The sequence below is a fragment of the Mytilus edulis genome, chromosome 4 (assembly GCF_963676685.1).
Source record: "Mytilus edulis chromosome 4, xbMytEdul2.2, whole genome shotgun sequence".
NCBI lineage: Eukaryota > Metazoa > Mollusca > Bivalvia > Mytilida > Mytilidae > Mytilus > Mytilus edulis.
Genome location: NC_092347.1, coordinates 35354513 through 35369525, shown reverse-complemented (window position 1 = coordinate 35369525; position 15013 = coordinate 35354513). Strand labels below are relative to the sequence as shown.

General features: G+C 33.0%; 1 protein-coding gene across 1 annotated transcript; it reads left to right on the top strand.

Annotated features, from left to right (window-relative positions):
* The first annotated feature begins 4186 nt into the window (after positions 1–4186).
* On the top strand, positions 4187–14366 carry LOC139519562 (protein toll-like). The gene is made up of 2 exons (XM_071311733.1): positions 4187–4288; positions 12037–14366. Exons 1-2 carry the CDS (start codon positions 4286–4288, stop codon positions 14278–14280), a joined length of 2247 nt encoding a protein of 748 aa, XP_071167834.1. The 5' UTR covers positions 4187–4285; the 3' UTR covers positions 14281–14366.
* Positions 14367–15013: the final 647 nt, after the last annotated feature.

Below are 15013 nucleotides of genomic sequence, written 5' to 3'. Positions count from 1 at the left end.
TACATGTAGGCTATGTCTTTTTTGTTTTAACTTTTATTGTCAGCTACCAATTGTGAATGCAGTTTCTTGTCTCTAGTGATTGCCATCAACTGTAACAGCTCATCCATAAAGTTATCTGGTCCGATAAAAAAAAAACACAATTGATTTTCAGAGAGTTTGCATTGCTCTAATGAACACTAAAAACATTCGTTGAAACTAAAAACAACAAAAAGAAATAAAGAATATGAAAAATATTGGGAAAACTATATGATATGAACGGTTACTTCATGAAAAAGTATTTTACAAATCACAAATCTTTACACATGACCTTCATTGATGTCGTGCTTCTTGGGATGACCAACACAACCAAAACACCTCATGCTTCATGCTTTACTGGTGGCACATTTTCTAAATATTGACATTATACGGATATTATTTTGCACATCTTATAAAAAAATTTACCAAGGCGAATGAAAAGAGGAAGTCCATTAAAACTCCAACACAATCAAACGTTATCAACCAAAGGAAGGAGTGTAAAAGAATTCAAAATACGTTTGGTATTGTTTCTCATGAAGACGGATCAGGAATTGTACTTGTTAATCCTAAGTCATGTTCATCTATAGACGTTTTGCAAGTTGTTTAGTTAACGAAGGAAAGTATGTAAAGATACAAAAATAAAAGGACACGATTCGAAGGATATGTGTAGTAGTGCCAGCAACCTTACATACATAATGAAAATAAACCAATAGATAAATAGACCAATATCAGGTGTCCAATAATAGAAAAGAGCTGGTGACCTCACATAGAACCCATCATTTTGCATATTAAAAGAGGAATATTAAGGTTGTCTATCGATGTTCATATTGTTTGAAAATCATTAGAGAAACAGATTCCACCATCAAATATTGTGTAATACGAATTTTATCCTCTCTCGGCTAGCCTCGCATTTTAAATTTGAAAATTTAACTGTCTCGAGTGGATAAATATTGTATCACTCTCCATTCAGTGGTAGAATCTATATGTCACAATTATAATACTGATATCTATCCGAGGCTTTGAACTCTTGAGATATGTATGATTAATTTAACAAGGTAAAAAATATATGCCAAATTTTGTGTTGGTTGAATTATCATCATGATAGTCCTGATCCTAGATGTGGTACTAAAGTCTTGAACCTAGTTTTGGTGCTAAGGAAAATTGTCTTTCAAATCTAGGCTTTCTCAAATCTTTGGCCTCGAGCGATCCCGACGAAGGTACTTCCAATGAAAGATCTTTGATAGATTTCATTAATCTAGACACAGCTTATACTCTTGACAATTAAGAAGTCGAATTAGTGTGTATACTTATCGCCTATTGTTAAGGACCTCTAAATGAGCCATTTGTTTTGTGTCGGTGGGTTGCTGTCAACTAGAAAGTTAACCTTAGTCTTATCAAGGATTTAACTATACAAATCCTTGGTCTTATTTGGCACAACTATTTGGAATTTTCGGTTTTTAAATGATTTGTTATTTGTATTTGATTTGGTTTTCTTAACTGTTTTGATTCGAGCGTCACCGATGAGTCGGATGTAGACGAAACGCATACTGACATACAGAGTTATCAGCTTGGGATCTTTGATAAATTTTCACCGAAAGTTTTCTTTTATTTTCACATTCTTTTAATTTTCAGTAACAGTAACGTAAATAGGTGACTCAAGTTTTAGTGACAAAGTTAGGGTTAGGGTTAGGGTTATATTATGACTTTTTCTAAAAGACCCATTAAAACAACTTTCTTTACAATCCCACTATGAAAAGAGACATTAGAAAGAATACAATATAAGCATCACAATTTTGTTATAAGAATAGTAACACATTGAAAAGGAATGAGATTGTTGTACTCATTGACAATGAAATAAACATTGAGAAAAACAAACTTTCTTGAAGAAAAGCTAAAAGACAAACTTATCTATTCTAGCATGTTTAATGTGGTTTATCAAATTGGATATATTAAGCGCTCCGTTTGTTTATAATCTTATATATGTAATTACAATTTTTTTTTATTAAACTTGAGACAAATTAAACACAAGCTGGCGCATAAACTTGATGTAGCTCATTCTTAAAAAACTTACATTTTACATGAAACGGACTGTTTTGGTACTTAATGTCACGAAACACTTGGAGTTAATGTGAATATAAAAGAGAGAAGAATACAAACAATATGTAGACCGAATACATAGTTAATTTAGTAATACAAAGGTTTGCAAAAAAGAAGAAAGCACCCCAACTTTCATGCAGCCCCAATTTCAGGGAATATGATTTATAAAAAAAACCGTCATTTAAAAATTAAACATTTACAAATGTGAGAAAAGGGTATATGAATTGGTCCTTATTTCTCAGTTTTATGGAAAATACACCCATCAAGGATTGTTCGTTTGACTGTTCGGGATATATAAGTACACAGCCACGTCCAGTCGGAATGCAATCCGATACCTCGTAAACTGCTACGCACGATAACGAAGTCAACCCTTGAATCAAAACTTAGAAAGTTACGCGAAGATTGTCTGTTTCAGGGTAAAATGTCTGCCCCTATACAACAGGCCTTCATTATCTATTGACAATCCAGATTTTCAGCCTTTCATCCATAAAGACCTACTATACAGAGATAAAATGCAATAGTCCTTAATATGCATGACATATTTGCAACTGAACTTCAGCAAACCACAATCCTTAAGTCAACCGATTCTACTGTACGTCTTTTTACGTAAATTTTAATACTGTTAAGACTAAGCTAGGACACATAGAAATTGATATTGTTATATAAATCTAAAATGAAATATCATAGTGTAAATTAAAGCTTTTCATTTTCAGTTGATCACAGAAGATTTGTTGGTAATTTCCACATAAACTTGCTTTATCATCTGATTTTAATCGTTCATTTATTTAACACATTTATCGTATGATTCGTATCTGTATCAAAAGTCCCAAATATCTTAAATTTTATATTAATGTTTTAATAATCAAATATAAGAAAATACCTTACAATTTATATATCTACATGTAAACATTAGAAGAAAATATCGTCTAATGTTAAATTTGCCTTTCGTGTTGTTGGATTGCTGTTTCATTCATTTATACTATACTATTTTTTTATTCTATAAACTGTAAATCCATGCTGTGTTTTTTAGGGCGTAGCTAGGCGTATATGTAATTACATATCACTGTACAGCGTTGAATGTTTTTATTAATAAGATGAAGATTAAAAAGTGAAAAGAGATTTAACATTTTTATTGTATTAAAGAAAACGAAAAAAAGCACGAAAAGTATTGAATTAAGGGAAAAAGGTATACAAACTAATTTAATTAACCAAAAATAGTACATTTAAAATAGAGGTAATTAACAACACATTCTAACATGACGTCCTTCAAACGCTTTGAGTACACACCCGTGGTAAAATATGAATATATTGGTTGGGCTGTTCTGATTGTACTCCCACGTCATATGATTGTTTATGGATGGAGTACACGACGTCATAGAATGATAACGTAATAGTTTAAGCATTTTTCGGGAAAATACACGCTTCTGATACCGAAAATCATCACCAGAATGAAACGTAAACAAACAATACTAAAATGTGGTATAAGCCCTTTTTTATATACATAGAAGATATATAAGTAAATTATCATTAAAATTCATCCAAATCTATCTAAATATATTATTGTAAATAGTTTGAGCATGTCACTAAATCTGTTTGCTCCGTTCTTTACCGCCAATCTTAAAGTGGGTTAATTTATGGGAACGGCAAATATTTGCCTCCATCCAGTGCGCTTTGAACCAAAACAATTGCTATATTTGTCTTATCAGAATCGAAATAATTCATGGGGGCTTGAATATATCTAAATTTTACCACGGGTTGTCCCTTTATGCCGATATTTTACCCCTCGCTATCGCTCAGGGTAAAATATTTGTCATAAAGGGCCAACCCGTGGTAAAATAACGATATATTCAAGCCCCCATGAATTATTTCTTAAATATAACATATTGCAAAAAATTTAAAAACACCACAATCACATGTATTATGTTTCACAACCTTTTTTCAGCTTTTGAAACTTACACGGTCCAACAAAATATCTGAATATATTTAAACAAAAGTGAAGTGTATTTTTTTTTATCGTGAAGTGGGTATACAATTTGCCTATGTAAATAGTACATCATATGACTAATTTACCTTTTGTGATCGACGTTTTACAAATTTTAATTGTTGGAAATGTTTGAATTACAAAGTTGGGATTTCAACCTTTTGTGCGTTTTGGAATGATGCAAATGTTAAAATGGTAGGTTCTTACTATTTACCGTATATTAATGCATGCACAAAAAAAAACCCTCAGATTGTTTTTGTGCCTGCAAAATTTCGTCGTTTTCGCCGGTCACAGCAAACACAAACATGAATATTCAACGGAAAATAATTTTCAAAAATTGAAAATAACACAGCACTTTTTGGGAGGGGTTAAACAACACTAAAGTTTTGTTTGATTTGTGCGTTGTGACATAATATTAACAAAGCTGTATTGGCTTTTGCAATAACGAAAATCATTTCGTGAATCGACAAAATTACATATAAGCAGTAGTTCCTGTTTGAAATGCAATTTATTCGATCAAGGTTTAGCCCTCTACGGAAATTTAACTGAAATTGAACTATAAAAATGTATAGGTGATGTCTGTTAACTTCTTTTTACTTTTAAATAACACAGTACAAGATATACCGTATGCGTGTTGTCTGCATGTGTGCCATGATAGTCCTTAATCACAATAATTCATTCATGAATTGAATAGAATACAGAATGAAAACGGGGGATTTCTCAAAGAGACAACAACTCGACCAAAAAGAAATCGGCTCAAGGACACACATGGATCCTCAACACATCGAGAAAATCTCACTTTCCGAGGCGGGTTTCAGTAGTTCACTAAATAATAACGTATATCAATTCAGCGAAAAGGACGCCACACTAAAATCCGAAACATACAAATGAACCAAACAAAAAAAATAACCGTTACAAGATTAACAAGGGATAGAGGTTCATGACTAAGGACAGAATAAAAAAATCGACAGGGTTAAAATATTTAGTGATATCTCATCAACCATCCCTCTTTACTCTTAGTCAATGTGGTTTAAACAAACACACAACAATACGCACAGTAAAACTCAATTCAAAAGAAGCCCAAGTCCGATATTAGAAAAGGTAACATAAGAAACTAAGTAAAATGACAACAGTCAACATAAATTAACAAATGACAACTAGCAGTTGAAAGCCATTTGCAGCATATGGGAAACGTGAATATTTTTTCATCGATTTTATTTAACTTTACATAGCTGGTACACCTTTAACACAAATACCGCTATTCAAATTATTTTTCAAAGCTATATCATTTTTAAATAATTGAAAATATTTGTATAAGTATAACTAGTATTTATGTTTAACTGTTAAAGTATGAGGTAGATCTTTTTATAGATTAACTTGTATTGAAAGATCGTCTAGCCTTGGACCCGAATCTCAACTTACATATACCTTTGTAAAAAACTGCTGGTATACTTAGTGATTTTAAAGTTTCAATGGAATACACTGTTAATAGGGGACAAACATGTAAATAAAAAGTTGAACGAATTCATACTTCATTGTGGTATGTGTAAATAAAGTATACAACAAATCGTAAATTCGAACGCACATTGATATACATATACTTGTGCAGTTTTATATAAGGGAATTTTGTCAACTACATAATGATATTTTGTGAAATGTTATGGAACGAACTGTTGTACGTAGTAGACGCGATAGAAGGATTCGCGTATTTTCAAGAAATTCTCACTTCTAATCTTATTCTTTGTAGGCAGTATTGGAGTATAAACAAGTTTCCTGTTAGTTTCGTTATAATGATACACCATAGAGCTGCCTCCCCTTGATATGCTAAGTGAACAAAAAATCTACCTTTTTAAAAATATAAGTAATTGTACTAAGATAAAATCACGTAAATTTTCAAGAAATCTCACCTTTAATATTTAATGACTTATTCTTTGTATAGGCAGTATGGGAGTATAAACAAGTTTCCTATTAATTTCCTTATAAATGATACACCCCTGAGCTGCCTCCCCTTGATATGCTTAGTTAATTAATATTCTACCTTTTTAAAAATATAAGTAATTTAAGAGACCATCACGTAAATTTGTCCATTTAATTTGATTTAATTAATTCCATTGGTGCATCAACATTTGATGGCTTGATGCATATCTTGACCTGTTATGTTTTGGTATTTCACAATTCAAGATGGCGGAAGACTCTCGTACAACCGTAAAGGATATACATAAGTAGGTTTGACACGTTACAAAGTGCAAAACTACGGTAAAACCAAGACTTAGACAATGCCTGTATCAAGTCAGGAATATGACAGTTGTTGTCCATTCATTTGATGTGTTTTATCATTTGCCATTTGATTACGGACTTTACGATTGAATTTTTCTCGGAGTTCAGTAATTTTGTGATTTTACTTTTTATAGGATTTTCATAATGACAATGATATGCACCTTTTATGGGAGTAAATGCTCCAAAAATAACAAAGTTCAACTATCTCCCAAAAGAGCAAAAAAATAAAAAATAAGAAAAAAATCTGTACCACATGCACACCTTCAATATATGTACAAAGAGCTAGCAAAGTTAAAACTTCCTAGCATTAAAACTATAGGAGGAGCTATTCGGAAACGCTACCTCCTATGCAAATATGTACTCCAAAAATGACAAAATTCAACTATCTCCAGAAAGATCAAATATCAATAGAAATCAAAACCCTAACCACGTGCACAGCTTCAATATGCATATTGTATGTCCAAAAAGCCAGCAAAGTGAAACTTCCTGTCATTCAAACTATAGGAGGGGGTATCTGGAATAACTATGTACCCATAATTGGACGGACTAACGAAGGGATGGACGAATGGACAAACGAACCGGAAGGACGGGCGGACAGACGGATAGACGGACAGTGGTAAAATATAAATACTTCAGTTGTGGGGGCAACGTTACAAAATAGAATTTTTAACAGTGGGAGCATTCGTCACCAGTTCAGTTCAGTCCAGTTTCTTGTATATTCCTCCATTAATTGTGAAGCACTACCCAAAGGGTATAGTTTTAGCAACTATGTACACCTTAAAACATAAGGAAACAATTAATTATATACAGATGACTGAATGTGGTTATAATCATTCTTAGAATTGTCATCATAAAGTTTTAAAAGATATATTATAATTCATATGTGCTGGGTTGTAAGAAAATGTTAAGAAACAACTGCATATATTTACAAATAAGAATTAAAATGGTCTCAAATTAAAATTACTTATAATTATTAGTTAAGAGTGCTATACTGCTATACATACATCGGGAACTATAATGAAAATTTTATTTTATAAAACTTATGTAAAATGGTTGGGGTTTTGAAAAAATTTAAGCCATAATATATACATAAATTTTCATCACAGTTTAAATTTACTATATGGAGATCTTGTCATTATTCTTTAAATTATATAACTGATATCTTACAATTTTAAAAAGAGAAGATTTATTTTTAATTACTTATAAGTCATAAAATAGTAAGATGATATACTATTAGTAACGAACTATTTTATTTTAAAAAGTTTACTTATACTGTACTTGTGATCAAGTTTTTTTTATCCTTTTTGTGCGCAGCAAGTGCATCTCATAACACATATTTCTAGCCAGAGTTTCAATGTTTTCATACACAGTTGAGTAACAGTTTATGTCCTTGCTAGAACAGTCCATTATGAGCTGCAGTAAATTTCCTTGTTGTATGATCTTCTTGTATGTTTAGGTATCAATTTCATCCATTGTCTGTTCAATTTTTGAGCAGTATTTAGATCTTATTTGCTCCAATTCTTTGCAGTGTAGAATAAAATGTTCTAGATCTTCATTTCCCTGTTCACAGATTGTACACATCGGGTTGACTTTCGAATCGAACTTAGCTCTTTTGGCTTGTAATATGTACGTTTGGGTACTTATTCTTGCTTTTATTTCTCCTGCCTTTACATCTTTAATATTGTTTTTTTTTACACTTTTCCATATATTGGGAGCTTCATTTAATGGATTGTTCTGTATCTCTATGTATTTAAGTGATGTTTTTTCCATTTGTTCATTATGACATTCATTTTTCCAGTATTCCTTGATCTTTATTCCTACTAGTCTTTTCCATTCGATTTTATTCAGTGGATTTTCTATGTAGTAGCTATTAGATTTCAAATTGTATTTTGATAGAGTTTTTTCTACTCTGTTGATAAAGTCTTTTCCTCTTTGGTCTGAAAATACTATTTGTCGGCGCAGAATTTCACATTCTATGGTTCCTGAATTTCGAACAATATTCATGAAGAAGGTAAGTACATTTTTGTCTAATGTGATGGCAGTAGGTTCTGCTCCTACCAGGGTATAGACAGCCATATTTGCTGTATTATTTGGAAGCCCTTGAATTTGTCGGAGGATTTTTCTCTCTGCCAGTTCTAGCATATCCTTTTCTTTCGCAAGTAAGTTCATCACCTCAAGTCTGTATATGCTTTTGGTACTGCATATGTTCTCCATAGCTTGTATTCGACCATGGGTGAGAATCCTCTTCTGACATGTAACACAGCTCCAAGAAGGCTGTATATTGTTGCCCTACCGGTTTTTATTCTTTCTGAGATATTTGCACGGTTTTGCTCGTTTCACCACTCGGCAGTGTTCGAACCTGCAAACGGAGAGAAGTGGAGTTACCCGAGACTAGCCGATTGCAATGATAGTTTACATTGATCAGAGGTTCAAATGGACCAATCAGTTCCGTCTGACAGTTACTTATCATTTCATGCACTTGGCAATACATATTTTGATTCGTAAACCAAAATCAGCTTAACATTATTTATAACAATTGTGTTTAAATGTTGAATCACAAAACATAGTTCAAATAAAACACATAACAGTAAGATATATGACTGAGACGCAAATATGCACATACAAAAATATGCCCATACCATGCATGCATATGTACTAAAATAAGTCTTGCATGTAGATTGTTTATATATATATATTACAAGTAACACATTGTCCACACTAGGAACTATATTCGTGAACAACGAAAACGAAAATCAAGGGACAATTACTGTGTACTCGGACCTCATATCTATTATTAACCACTATTACAGCTAACAGTTACGTAGACTATTATAAACATAAATAAAAATATATTAAAAGAAAGGAATATATATACACATGGAAAAAAGTATTGCAACACCTTGATTTGTTAAAACTTGAAAAATCAGCCTCTTTTTTTGGATGAAATATCATAAAATATGTGTATAATATTATTGAAACATAGTTTATGATAACATTGGCATTGAAACGAACAAAAATTGTTTGAAAAGAAAATGATTTATATAACCACAATTTTAATTACAAAATGAAGTGTTTTTTTGTACAAAAAAATGCATTTTACAACTTTTACTGTAGTCGAACTTTACAATGTCAGACATTTCAAAATTAATCCAATGATGACTGTTCACATCATGGTTCATCGTTATATGTCAAAGAATTAGTACTTTGTGCGCAGCCTCCATTCAAACGGATAATCGCATCTTAACGTCTTCTGATTCCTGCCATAAATCGACTAATTTGTAGCTAAGGTAGGAGCAACCATTTCTGATGAAGGGCATTGTTTATTTCATGATGTGTTTGAACTGGGGTGTCCTTTCGCGCACTTTCCGCCCAATAGTGTCCCATATTTGCTCGATATGGTTCAAAGTCGGGCTACGATCGGGCCAAGGAAGATGAATCAAATTCCATTTGAACATTGGATCTTCCTCCACGATGCTAATTTCCAACTTTGGCGAGCTCTGCACTACATTAGATACGGAAAACTGTGTGTCTATTCGTTAGCAAAGGTCTCCGAAATGGTCTTATCGCACGATAACCAGTAGCGATGAGTTGATCTCGAACAGTTCTTGTTAAAAGGCTCCTGTATTGCCATCACTCTCTTTTTAGGATTGTCTTGTATGCAATGGGTTTCCTTCTGACCAACCTTCATTATGCTTGATTTTCTCTAGCAAATGGTATAGGGGGTCTTCATTATCTCGGAAGGTCTTTAACAGCGTTTATTGCCTGATTTTTATTCTCAAAACGACTTATAGTGGAATGGTGATGACCAACAATACGTGCAGTTGTTACAGCGACATACCTGCTTCTTTTATGCTGATAATCTGCCATCTTGCTTCAGTTAAGAGTTGTCAAGGACCCATTACAAGGTGTCAATCACATAACTTTAAAAACATGGTTATTTAAAGTGTTGAAAACAATAAGGGTAAAAACATCTGTTTTGCTGTTTACGGGTACAGTAGCTGCATGTGCAGATAAAAACTTATCGAGTCGATATTTATTGATTAAACTCAGGTGATACTTAAATAATGTTTAACTAGTTCTATTTTACCAAATTATATCACAAAAAAATAAAGAGTGTTTTTTTAATTTCAATTTCAATTTGGTGTTGCAATACTTTTTTCCATGTGTATATATGAAATACACACAGTCTGAGTCACCATAAATATCGACGATTGATATTTCATTCAGTGGTAGTTGACCGCAAGATAATTATCTTTCGAGATTGTTGCCGAAGTTTACCGGAGTGTGACATTGATAAACAATAAAAAATGAGCACGTGAAAAACGTAACAGGTAAGTGAATTGAATGAGCCATGGTATTTGTTTTTATATTTTCCAAGCGTTCCCATTTGTTAATTAAACTATAATTCCTTCACAGTTTTTAAATAATTATTTGTATTATTTTTTTTTAAGAATCTGTTAAATTTACCTTCAAGAGCACGTTTATTTACATTCTCTCATCACGGGTTTCGGGCCTCCCCTCGAACTTGCGTTGTGCGGTGGCCGAAGTGATAACAAGAGGTCTCGTAGTTAAGGCTACTGCATACGGGAAAAAATCGGCTAATTAGTGTCTGAGAAGTCAACAATTCAAAATTGGTACATTTATGAAGATTTTAATAATGTAAAGGATTTTCCTTTAAAAAAAGTTTACGTTCACTTTCGTTTTTGAGTAAAACTTAGCTATTCAAGTATATAAAACAAATTCAAATTTTTATTAGTTTGAAGTATAATATGACTAACATATATAATTTCAGAAATAGAGGCGATTTTAGACTTGTTCATATAGTGAAATTTAACTGAGTGTGAATTTGAATGTTGGCAGATGCATGCATATGAGAGGACGACGACCCTGTCAACTCACATGATCTCGCCCCTCGTTTTGAAATCATGAATATCAGGAGACGATGACCCTGTCAACTCACATGATCTCGCCCCTCGTTTTGAGATCATGCATATCAGGAGACGACGACCCTGTCAACTCATGATCTTGCCCCTCGTTTTGAGATCATGCATATCAGGAGACGTCGACCCTGTCAACTCACATGATCTCGCCCCTCGTTTTGAGATCATGCATATCAGGAGAAGACGACCCTGTCAACTCACATGATCTTGCCCCTCGTTTTGAGATCATGCATATCAGGAGACGACAACCCTGTCAACTCACATGATCTCGCCCCCCGTTTTCAGATCATGCATATCAGGAGACGACGACACTGTCAACTCACATGATCTCGCCCCTCGTTTTGAGATCATGCATATCAGGAAACGACGACCCTGTCGACTCACATGATCTCGCCCCGCGTTTTGAGATCAAGTGATTGATTAACTCATTTTGTGTTTGTTGCCTTGATTTGTCCCTTCCCTATAGATTAAAAAAAAATTGAGCATCGGTAACCTACTATTGCCTAATTTGGTACCGGCACTTTGAAAATTGTTGTAATTACATTAACTGTACTAATTTTAACATGTATATATCGTCCAAATTCTGACGAATTTTTGAAATTATACATTCAGCCCATACATATGAACGACCAGCATAAAGAGTTGTTTAAAGGCGTATGTATATTAATAAGGCATAGCATTGGCTTATAACTTTTAGAAAATAAGTGTTAACTTTATTGATTTCAGACGGGATATAAACAGTGGATGTATTTTGTTATCGGATGTTTGGTCTCAAAGGCCACAACAGCCACAATTGTAAACGAAACGGATGTTAACATTACAGGATACTTCAAATGGGAACATCCTTCTATTGCTAGCAAATTTCTATTTTGTGAGAACTGCTGTAAAAAGTTCGAAAGTGGTTGTTTTCCTGATATGTATAAGAACAATAATAGAGACAGTGCGGCATGTTGTTCCACTATCAAGTCGAGACCATTTTGGGAATTTGATGAATATTCCTACTTAAAGGGGGATTTGTATATCGAATACATATCCTTACTTGGATTTGCAAAAATTGTAAGTAAAGAAAAATATCAGTTTTACGATCTTGAGCATCATCATGGATTTTTGAAGGAATTTCCTGACAATATCTGCAAATTTCCAACTATAGTTAGAATTGATTTGTCATGGAATAGAATCCAATATTTACCAAACCTTGACTGTCTAAGATCTCTCGATATTTTGATACTGTCAGATAACAAAATTAAAAGAATCTACACTTCCTCTTTCGCTAGTTTGTCCAATTTGAGACAAATTGACATATCGTATAACAAAATCGAGTATTTAGAACCCGGATGTTTCTCATACCGACCAGGAAGTCTTCTGAAATTACACTTACAATACAATAACATAAAGAGTATTGACATAAGAGATTTAATTTTGAAACACTACTTCGATTATATAAAAGTATTCAATAACGATATAAGAACTATTACAAATTTAAAGAATAATAAAGACTTCGTAAATGATTCAATTGGAGGTGGACTGATTCTGATGATGAATAACTCTTTGACTCACTTTCCTATGTATGATGATTTGGGATTTTCAGCTGATGGTGCATTAAAAATTGCGTTTAGATACACAGTTGATCTAAGAAATAATAAATGGATATGCGATTGTAAAATGTGGGATGGATACTTGATTATGGCTTCTCAAGCTATGGATCAGTACATTACATTAGGTTTGCCCAAATGTGTAAACCCACCTCATTTAAAGGGCTACAGTATAGGATATTTCAGGATGAAAACCCATACTGCAGACCTATTGATTTGCAACATAACAGAAAAAGAAAAATGTCCTCATAGATGTAACTGTTTTGATCAACCTTCCAAAAATAGAGTTGTGGTGAATTGCACATCACAACTTTATATTAATATGCCCCATGTAGTTCCTGATCTGTCTGGTCTAGACATTGACCTTAGACACAACAGAATAACATTTTTCAAAAAACACGAATACCTCGAAAGAACAACAAGGATTGATTTATCCTTCAACTTCATTGTAAATATAGATTCTTCAATATACGAAATACAAAATATGGTGTTTATTGATCTAAGAAACAATCGTATCGAAACGCTGCACAGAGAACTCCTGTTAAAAGATCCATGTGCCATAAGATTTGGTAAAATCACCATAGCATGTACTTGCAACATGTTATGGATCAAGCTTTGGTTAGATAGACAGCAAGCAATTAACTGTTCATACAACCAAATAACATGTGAAACACACAAAAGTTTCGTTAATGCTGCTCTTATTTCGAAATCTGATCTGTGCGAAGATCTAAACATAGAACGAAACTTTATTGGTTATATCTTGCTTGGAGTAACAATCATAAGCGTAGCAATAGGGACGTTACTGTGTTCTCAGTTCAAATATGAAATATTGCTATTATCAAGGAAACTAAGATTTAAAAGAAGAATTGAGATACCGTTTCACTACAGAAGTGGAAATAATGAACTGGTTGAAGTGGACGACAAAACTATTTCGTACGACGCTTATTTATCCTTTGATGACAACAATGAAATTATTCGCAAATGGGTTGTGGAAGACTTGATTAAATATTTAGAGAGCAAAGGTTATAAACTTTGTTTACCATGTCGCGATTTTGATATCGGCATGATACGAGAAGAAGAAATTCGAGTAGTAGTTTCAGAATGCAAATCTTTTATTGTTCTATTGTCGGATGCATATTTGGAAGATCATTTTGCGAACCTCGAATGGAAACTAATTTGGAATAGGTATAGAGAGGACAGATCCAAGGAAATTGCCTTAATAAACTACGATAACATGGAAAGTGGATGTGTAAAGCAAAGAAACATGAAGGCCTTTCTCCGATTAGGCTATGCCATGGATTTTTCTAACAGGAACCACCAATTTATGCAAGAGATAACACACAAGTTGGGTCAACCAGTTGATCTACAAAAATATTGAACATTTATCAAGCATACATATAAATACACTGGGGTAAAGCTGATGACCGTAACTGCATTCACGGTCATCCCAAGATGTCGGATGAAAAATTAGGTCAGTTTCTGTATTGTCTGTTAAAGTGTTTCTATATCATTTTCTTTACAAATCATACATTGAAACGATGTAAATTTATAAAAGAATCACTCGAAAATCACTAATTACTTCCGAGAAATGTGCATGAAACGGGAAATTCGATTTGAAAAAATCGTTAAGATGACCGTAAATCATAATCAAAATATTTTCAAGATGACCGTAACATAAAACAAGGATGACCGTGATTGGTAAAAAGATGACCGTAACTTGTAAAGGATGACCGTAATTTGTAAAGACTGACTGTAATTTATATAGGACGACCGTAACTTTTATAGGATGGCCATCAATTCTAAGAAATATCCGTATTGTATTCAAAGCTTTTTTGTTGAGTTTGTCGATCTCAATAGGGGCTCGTTTAGCGGATATAAATATGTTTCATAAATTTCTTTTTTTAAACTATAATATAATTGGCCATATTTAGGATTTATAACAATGAAAGTAAATTGCATATTTCTCATAAACAATGAAATATTTATTGATATCGACGTTAAAATTTTAACACAAATTTACAGCGATACGACGAAAATTTGAAGAAACATGAATGTGTCCCTAGTACACGGATGCCTCATCTACACTATCATTTTCTATGTTTAGTGGACTA